Raw genomic sequence first — 8,576 nt, 5'->3', positions numbered from 1 at the left:
AACAAAATGCACGTTATGAAATTACTTGTATAAATTCATCCTGTATAAAAATGGACAGAAACCTTATTTGTTACACATTGACTTTAATGACAGTGTTTACAAAAACTGTCAATTAAATATTGGCAGATATATATTCTCAATGGAAAACAAAAAGTGCATTTACAATACAGTACAGTGCACCTTGACACACGGGACATCCTATGTTAATAAAATATGAGTGCTAACACCTGTATTACTTCAAATACCACAGCACCTAAGCACTACTTTTAGTGATTTGCACCATGTGTTCGGCACCTTAGCATTGTAAGGTGCGGTTATTGCCATTTGTCTGTTTGAAAAAAACTGCTTAATGCTAGAGTTTACGTGTTGGATTTGGAGCTATAGTAATCAAATCCACAAGTCATTTATTGCTTTTGTTGAGCGACATTTTCAACGTTTCGTTGCCTGGCCAAGGGGTTTTCGTCCAATCCGTTGCTTTCTCCCGACGGCCTAAGAAGAGGTCACAAAACTCAACATCTGCACAAGAGTCAGGCAGTGCATTGTGGGTACTCACGTGGTGACCGTGGTGGTGGTGGGGGGCTCGGCGTTCGTGGTCGGCGCCTCGGCGTTGGCCACCTCGTCCCCCGAGGCTGATGGTGGTCATTACATTAAGCACACCCGATGCACCACCGCCACTTGCGTTATGATGAAAAGTAAATGTTCCTCATGAGGTGGCATATGTGTACCCGATCCTACATACCGTCTTGCGCTTGGGCCTTCTTGGACCGATTACTCTCAAAGAGCAAGATGGCTGTGACTAGAACGAGGACCTCCAGCACGATGGCGACAAAGGGCTTCAATGGCTCGTAAATGGTGATTACCTTTTAAGCACAGACCGAATGAAATACTCCTCGTCACTAGTCGTTCGTGGTCATGCGACTTACCTTCAGCTCCAGGTGGCTGACGGCCGCGCCGATGGCAAACACAGCACTGCAGTAGAACAGAACCGAGTCGTCGTGGGTCAGATTGTACACGTGCAGCTTCGTGGATTTTTCGTCGTTTTTCATTTGATACTTTTGAGGTTCCGTCACAGTGTCGATCTGCTCCTAAAACAAGAGAAAATTTATAATAATATTAAAATGAATTAATAATAACAAAAAGAATACAAATATTAATAAGCTTGTTGCACACCTTGTCAGTGCCGTTGGCTCTAAACCACAACCAGGTTTTGGGTTTGGGCTTGTTGTCATCCATCTTGCATAGCAACACCACAGAATCGCCAACATAGCTGACCACCGGCTTGTCCCGCACGTCGCCCATGTGCGGCACTGGTGGACAAGTGCCCAAAAAATGGCCAACATCATCATCGTCATAATTGGAGAATGCAAGTAGAAACTGCTTATGAAAGCTAAAGAGCTGAAATGGAAATTAAAAGCCATGGAAGTGTTGAAAAGTAAAATAATTGGAATGTTTTAAACGAGGTAAAATATTCCTTAATTTGGGGATTTTTATTGTGAAAATGCACTTCTCAGGAAAAACTCACCTGTCAAAATGAAGTCAACCTTTGCTTCATTTCCAAACACGCACGAGTAATTCCCTAGACTTTCTTCATCTTTAATGATGAACCTCAGAAGGCAAGATATGGACACCATATAAAAGCATTTGTTAACAATCAATTTGCCCGGCCCACAGCACAACTTATTGAAACACTTTTGATCACTAACGGTGAAATGTGTAGAGAGCAATTATGTCACAGTGTCATGTATTCTTCATCCTTCGCGTAGAACCATTAAGATGAGTTCAGTGCTATTTTAATGAGGATCATTACGGTGCTAGTTGGAGAGCAAATGATATTTTTAGAGGTGGTAAAAAGTTTCTTACATTCTTTGGAGTTGAAACTGCTGCTTCTCTTGCCGCAGCGTCACGTGACTGTTGTCAATATCTCGCTCGTCTTTTCTCCAGAATCCAGTGATGTTGTCCATTTTGTTGTCGTTGTCCGTCCAGGTGCATTGCAGCGTCAGATTGACGGGACTCGACACTTCCATTTTGTCCGTGTGGCTTTTATCTGTGTTGAACAAAACATTTTAAAAAAAGATTCACACTACTACAATATTTATGTTTTTTTCTGGTGTTTTTTTTTTTTTTTTTTTTACCTTTAAGGAAGACACTCCGCACATCGGACGGCAAATCACCACCAGGCTCCGCGGGCAGCATCTGGCCGACACTCTCTGACAAAAAATATGTTCGGTACACAGATTGCAGTTTGTCATTTGCGAGCTAATAAAACTAAAATTACATACAAAATATACATCAAGCAAAACCATTTATTGAAAAAATCTGTTATATACAAAATACTTTACATTATATAATGCATTTTTCTTTTTAGCATTAAAACTGCATAAAAAAACACTGATGGTTTCTCTGCACCAGGTGACTCGAAGGACAAGAAGTAAACACACGCGCTCACACTGAACATCACCAGCATACATACTTGGATTGCCGTGTCCGCAGCAGGCCAGCAGCAGAAGCATCCAGGAGGCCGGCATCATGATGAGGAGGACGATGATGATATTCCGTGGGTCCTCTCTTGCAGAACGGAGCGGCTCTTTCTTGTTCCCTCCCCCTCAGCATCTGCTGCATCACGGTGACGCCTCCGCCGTGATGTCAGCTCACAGCCCGCGGCCGTTCGAGTCAGGCTGCTCTGTCGCCGGAGAGGGAGGGGCACGTCCCACAGGCTGACATTTTAATGTTGAGTGTGCGAGCTAATATTTCATGCTGGTCCTGTCATAGGAGAGGAATGACAGCTAAAGTCATTTCACAGCGCAGCAGTACAAGGTCAATTATTTCATAACTCCTGTCATCTGTGATATGTTTTAGTTAATATACCCCAGGGATCAATAATTAATGCACATTTATATTTAAGCGGTGCTGAAATTGGCCTGTTCAAAAAAACAAAAAAACACCTCAAATATAATATGAGAATAGCTGTAATGGGTCAGTTGAGAAATGTGAACACAGGTCCACAGAAAATGTCTCTGTAGGATTTGGGAATACTTTCATGTGTAATTTTCAGAACGTGATAAAAAAATAAAAAAAAACCCGATACCTCACAAATAAGATTTTTAAATGGTTTCAATCGATCAAAGTACGTGTTAGGAGATCAGCATAAAGATGGTATAGGAATACAACGCTGCCTTGAGTTATTAACTTAATTCATTCAGAACTATGCTCGTAAACCCTGTTATCGCAAATTATTGTTTCTCATTGAAATAAATGAAACTGTACACTATATTTAATAAAAAAATAAGAGTAATAACATAAACAGAATCTAAAGAATTAAACCGTTTGTGCTTCATAATTTAATGCTACAGTTGATTTCATTGTTTTATTGCCGTTGCTACTGGTGTGCTCTTTTGGCCACCAGGTGTCAGCATAATACAGTCATGCAGTTACCAGCGAATCAGGACCGCTGGAGCTGCAGGCTTTCGATGAACGCTGTATGCAGCTCATCCACGTCGTCGCTAGCCTCGATAGGGATGCTGGAACCGTAGGCCGCCACACCTTCGGCCACCGTCCGCCCACCCACGGAAACGTCAAGGCGGTGATGCTGGTGGCTGCGGTCCTGGTCCGGATGCTTGTAGTGGGCCGTGGGGCTGTGGGGCATGGGGCACGTCAGCAGGCAGCTGTTCTGCCGCGTGGCTTGATGCAAGTCCAGGCGGGCGATCAGCGGCTTGCCGATGTTGACGTTCTCAGTCCAAGAGACACTGTCGTCGGCGTCCATGGCTGCCGAGGCGCCCCGCAGGCACGCGGTGAACACCAGATCATCCTGGTGGACAAGACATAAGGCCAATTGGATCACAGCCCATCATTTTCTATAGCTATGCGTGGCATTTTGTAGCATTTTCTTTTCTTTAGTTGGATTTGATATTCCTTTGCACTTTTTACAAACTTGCTCTATTTTAGTCATTTGTTAGGAATTGCCACTGGGGGGAAAAAAAGAATTTGTTCAGTGCGCCTTGGCCACCAGAGGGCAGTATAAGACAGATATTTGCATTATCCAGTCAAAATTGCCAGCAGTAATATTAGTTCTTTTATGCAAAGGATAAAGAATGTATGCCTGTGAGTATTACTACTATTATTTTGTCTGTCTACATGTGCTGTGCACCATTTGTGGTTAAACATCCTTTCTATAAGTGAGCAACTACAAATGCAGTGTTAGGTATCATTCCTTCTCGCACCAAAGATCTTTAGTGATCCTTTTAGTGAAACTCGTCCAGTATGACACAATCCAGTATTAATTGCGACAGGAAGTGGTTAACTCACCTTGAGCTTCTGTAGTGAGCACAGTCTGGTGTAGAGACAATGATGCGGCAGGTGGCTGGACAGCAGGTAGACACCAGTGTCCTCCGGGGTGCTCCGGTTCATTGCCTTTGGGTCCACGTCCAGCTCCTGAAAAGGCGAGTACGGTCCTGAGGCACTGACTTGTCAAAGATTCCCTTCATTTGTGCGCTTCGCGACCTGAGGGAAGTCGGTGACGTGCGCCTGACACGTAGAGAGTTCGGCGGGCTTCCTGACGATGTGCGTGTAAACAACCAGAACGTTGGAGAACTCGGCAGCGAAGCCCAACTTGATCTGAGCGCCGCACTCAAAGTCCACGTACATGCTCTCTGGAAGCTCTGCAAGCGCCAAAGTCACATCAACGGCCGCTCACTCCACGCTATGCCGATGCGTCGCATTAACTAGAATTGAGTTGAAGCAATACGGAACGCCACCCTGAGTGACAACTCACCGTGGGCTTTGGCCCACTGTTGACTGTGGGGGAGGTCGGCGGCACCGGGCAGCACCGGGTCGGTCAGGGCCCGCCGCTCGGACAGGCTGCTGCGGATCTCCAGCGCCTGCTTACCCCTGGTGGCGTCAAACTGGCCCATGTCTGCGCATGACAAGGAAGAGACTGCTTCGTCGCCTCAACACTCAGTGAGCATCTCATTAGGTACACCCGCGCAATAATGAACAGTTGAAGTGAATATTTTACAGGTTTTAGTGACATGAGATGAAGCCCTGCCCCTAAAAAGCTTCATAATTCCCTACAGTTGCAACAAGATGGCAGCTAAGCACTATTTTTGTCGAAATAAAGCCCTGCAACTCATTTCAATATTTATAACGGTCTTTAAAAAAAGTGCTCTTTTATTCCTCTGATGGGATGTTCCTTACCCTCGGCGACTCTGTCCAGCACCACGGTGATCTTCTCGTCATCCAGCAGGCGTTTCTTCAAGAACTTGACAAAGACGCCGTTGGTGAAATCGCTGGAGCTCAGCTCAAAAGCTTCAGCATCTTGGCACCTTTCCACAACACAACTTTTACTTTTTTTTTTTATCCCCCTATGGGGAAACGTGAGGGAGATTCACACTCACGTGGCGTATCCAAAGACAATGTTAGCGGTCACCCTCAAGATGACATTGTGCGTGCTTTCGTCATGGACATTCCTGGAAATGATGGTTTGATTGCTGGTCAAGGTGTCCAACTCTGATTTATTGACTAGATTGTGAACCCCACCGCTACATAGTGGCTCATGATTTTTTTTTTTTTTTGGCAAGGACTCACCTCTTCCTGCACATGTCAAGCAGGAAGACGTTGAGGCCCGTCTCCTTCTCCTGCATCAGCTTGAGGATGCTCTGCACGCACAAGCAGTCGGCCGAGCGGTACGGATTGGGTGCGTCCACCGGGACCATAAAGCTGTTGCCGTAGTTTTCGTAGCCGTGGCCGGCGTAATACAGCAAGCCTGCCGACGAGAGGCCCGCAATCACCCCGACGTCCCGAACGCGAGACCCGGGCGGAAATGTACCGTAGACCCCTTTGTGGAGCAGCAGCAGGAACTCGTGGACGGCGTTGCGCATTTCCAACTCGGTGAGGTCCAGCAGGGAGACCACCTTGAAGTCCAGCTGCCGTAACACGTTGGTGAGGTCGTATACGTCCACCATGGGGGCTTTGAGTTGCGGGTGGTTCTGGTAGGACAGGTTGCCTATCAGCAGGGCGACCTTGTCCGCTGCTGTGTTGGGGGAAAAACAAAGTTGGATTAAAAGACGCGAGTTATGATCACCGTCACCTGGTTTGGATTTTAAAGTGATTATTTTGGCAGATATGTGGGACAACGCTCACCATGTAGTTGCTCAGGTACACTGTTTAGGAGGAAATCGGTGGAACCTTGAAAGAAAAAAAAAAAAAAAAAACACAAAAGGCAGCAGAAGCAGATGAATGTAAGAATATACATGAATTATTACATTTGTGTATAGTGAATGGAAATACCTCCTCCAATGGCATAAAGGTCATCTAGGATTGAGAAGAAAACACAATTAGAACTTGGCGTGACGAGAATTTATTTTTACACTTGGAATGTAAAAGCAATAGACACAAAATATTAGGAACAGCTCTCAGACTGACATATTGTATGCTGAAATTCCTCAGTGTCAATCAACAGTGAGCATTATCTTTTAGTAAGTACTGCGAGGTGTACCTAATAAAGTGGTCATGTGTGTGACATCAGCCTCACCCCTCCTTTCCCTTATTGACCCCCCCCCCCTCAAAGAACCCTCCGTTCATGCCATGCACCCCTGTGTCGTGGGTTATGTATCACTGACCACGTGGACCCATCACATGGTTTGTGCAATTTTCCCCACCTCCCAAGTGCCTACATTTGTCAAAATACATTAAATTGCACAATATGCCTCCTTTCAAACGTGATTGCAGCTACGGTGTGTAACCTTAAGACTCTACCTTCGGAGCACTCCATTGGTCCTGAAATCTGGACCGGCGCACTTGGAGCTTTTAGCCAAAAACACAAATAAGCATTTAGATGTCGTTACGGAAGTAGTTGCGTTTAACAGGCTGGCTGACGTACCGATCAAGACCTCCACCTCGCTGGTCCACGTCCTCTCGCCTCCACTGATGATCCCGCAGCGGTACTTTCCCTGGTGGTCCTGTGTGGCGTTTGGGATCTTAAGCAGAAACGCAAAGTCAAACGGGCAAACACTACATTGAAATTTTCTTTGGAGTTAGCATTCCCAAAGTGTGTATGATAGCATGTGGGAACATTTTGGTGGCGTGTGTGAGAAGTAGTCAATTGTGTCTCTTATAGCTCACGGTGAGTTTCCTCCTGGTGGCACCTGGAAGAGGCACGCCGTCACAGTGCCACTGATAGTGAGGGATGGGGCAGCCCGCTGCGCCGCACTCCAACTGTAGGGCGGCGCCGGCCAGCAGCCGCTGCGGGCGAGGCTGGAGGGCCACCTCCAGATTATCATCCGAAGACTGGCGGGCGTAGCCTTCCGACAAAATGGAAAAATTGATGGAAAGAATAGACAGTAGCTGAGAGGTATGAGTGACCACTGGTCACATGATCACACAGTGCTCATCAAGGGCTCACCGCTCGACACGGACACGTCCAGGACGTCCACTTGAGCCCACTGACTGAACTGGAAGGATTCGCCGCAGTTGACACGGCAGATGTAGAAGCCGCCGTCCTTCACGTGGACGCCGTTGATAGCCAAGTCAGCCGTGGAGCCGTTTGGCACCTGCGGTGGAACACACACGAGAAAAAAACATCAGGGTAACACTTCAGGTGGCAACGTTTGAATTGTTGATTTCCCATATGGACACTATGACAAGTGACACAAATGGACCGTATCCAGTTGGAGGTGTGAGTGCAACAGGTGGGATTGACCTCCTCCTTGGACTTGAACCACTGGTACTGCACTGGCGAATGGCCAACAGCTTGGCAGCTGAGGTGCAAGTTGTGCCCACACAGCAGCGACACCGATTGTGGCTGGGTGATGATCTGCAAGGCTGAAAAAAGAAAAGTCATTCCTAAAGCTGACCATACAAATGACCGTGAGTGGTTTGGAGCGTACCCAGCGCTTGGAGGCAGTGGAGGGCCTCCGCGTTGGCCAGTGCGCGAAGGAAGTCCATCAGCTGTCCGCATGTGCAGCCTCGCTCCGCTAGCATCATCAGCAGCATGCGGCTCGGACTGCCGTCGGGCTGCAGGACCTTCAGAGAGCACATCTCCAAGTTGTCTGCACTGAGGAGACATTTCGAAAGGGGGCATATTATGGAAAATCAACTCATGAATAGCTTGGAGTTGAGTCTCCAGAGAAAAATACAACACAACCCAGCTGCCTCTTTCTGGAGTTGTGGTGAGGCCAACAAAACAGATCCAGTACCAGTATTTGGTTTTTATGTACCTGAGTCTGAAGCGCCGGTCCTGTGCCACAATCTCTCCGAGTCTTCGCCATCCATTGCCGGGGCTTCGGTCCAAAACGTCGCACAGCTTCTTCCACTCTTCGTTGAGCGGGTTGAGCTTGACCGACCGCTCCGGAGTCGCCGCCATGACTTCGAGTCACAGAGTTGTTGATTTTAGAGCAAACAAAAGAAAGTTACACAAGTCATCTTGAAGATGAGGCGACAAGTGGGTTACTTCCGCGAAAGAAGCAATCAAACAAGTGATGCGGCCGCGCCCACTTTTGGCTTTGACCCACAATAAGATCGTCTCACTCGTTGAGATGACTCACTACAGAAACGAAGGCGAGGACGCAGGGTCGTGTTGCGCT

General features: G+C 47.0%; 2 protein-coding genes across 6 annotated transcripts; both read right to left on the bottom strand.

Moving 5' to 3' along the window:
- Positions 1–66: 66 nt before the first annotated feature.
- On the bottom strand, positions 67–2,612 carry emb (embigin). The gene is made up of 9 exons (XM_037258759.1): positions 2,471–2,612; positions 2,133–2,207; positions 1,861–2,044; positions 1,523–1,605; positions 1,171–1,307; positions 924–1,085; positions 740–860; positions 554–629; positions 67–489 (listed from the first exon to the last, which is right to left on the bottom strand). Exons 1-9 carry the CDS (start codon positions 2,526–2,528, stop codon positions 405–407), a joined length of 981 nt encoding a protein of 326 aa, XP_037114654.1. The 5' UTR covers positions 2,529–2,612; the 3' UTR covers positions 67–404.
- Positions 2,613–2,623: 11 nt separating this feature from the next.
- Positions 2,624–8,556, bottom strand: malt1 (MALT paracaspase 1). Of its 5 annotated transcripts, XM_037258739.1 has the most exons (19): positions 8,211–8,556; positions 7,881–8,047; positions 7,694–7,815; positions 7,397–7,544; positions 7,117–7,295; positions 6,875–6,971; positions 6,751–6,798; positions 6,283–6,306; positions 6,136–6,180; positions 5,822–6,025; positions 5,581–5,758; positions 5,391–5,462; positions 5,191–5,318; positions 4,769–4,909; positions 4,498–4,655; positions 4,303–4,428; positions 3,715–3,805; positions 3,433–3,632; positions 2,624–2,760 (listed from the first exon to the last, which is right to left on the bottom strand). In XM_037258739.1, exons 1-19 carry the CDS (start codon positions 8,354–8,356, stop codon positions 2,671–2,673), a joined length of 2,364 nt encoding a protein of 787 aa, XP_037114634.1. In that variant the 5' UTR covers positions 8,357–8,556; the 3' UTR covers positions 2,624–2,670. The 5 variants fall into 5 exon arrangements, with proteins under 5 accessions (XP_037114634.1, XP_037114636.1, XP_037114637.1 ...); XM_037258741.1 differs by having other exon boundaries at positions 3,433–3,805; XM_037258742.1 differs by lacking the exon at positions 2,624–2,760 and having other exon boundaries at positions 3,323–3,632.
- Between the last annotated feature and the right edge of the window lie 20 nt (positions 8,557–8,576).

This window comes from Syngnathus acus, chromosome 9, assembly GCF_901709675.1.
Source record: "Syngnathus acus chromosome 9, fSynAcu1.2, whole genome shotgun sequence".
Taxonomy (NCBI): Eukaryota; Metazoa; Chordata; class Actinopteri; order Syngnathiformes; family Syngnathidae; genus Syngnathus; species Syngnathus acus.
This window is presented reverse-complemented; position numbering and strand designations above follow the sequence as displayed.

Bases quoted from the DNA above. Each gene is read 5' to 3' on its own strand.
- emb (XM_037258759.1), bottom strand. From the start codon at position 2,528: ATGATGCCGGCCTCCTGGATGCTTCTGCTGCTGGCCTGCTGCGGACAC. The intron at 861-923 runs GTAAGTCGCATG...TGTGCTTAAAAG, and splicing joins TCAGCCACCTGGAGCTGAAG to GTAATCACCATTTACGAGCC. The intron at 630-739 runs GTATGTAGGATC...GACCACCATCAG, and splicing joins GAAGGCCCAAGCGCAAGACG to CCTCGGGGGACGAGGTGGCC.
- malt1 (XM_037258739.1), bottom strand. From the start codon at position 8,356: ATGGCGGCGACTCCGGAGCGGTCGGTCAAGCTCAACCCGCTCAACGAA. The intron at 5,463-5,580 runs GTGAGTCCTTGC...CATCATTTCCAG, and splicing joins CTTGACATGTGCAGGAAGAG to GAATGTCCATGACGAAAGCA. The intron at 2,761-3,432 runs GTAACTGCATGA...CTCCTATGACAG, and splicing joins CCAGCGGTCCTGATTCGCTG to GACCAGCATGAAATATTAGC.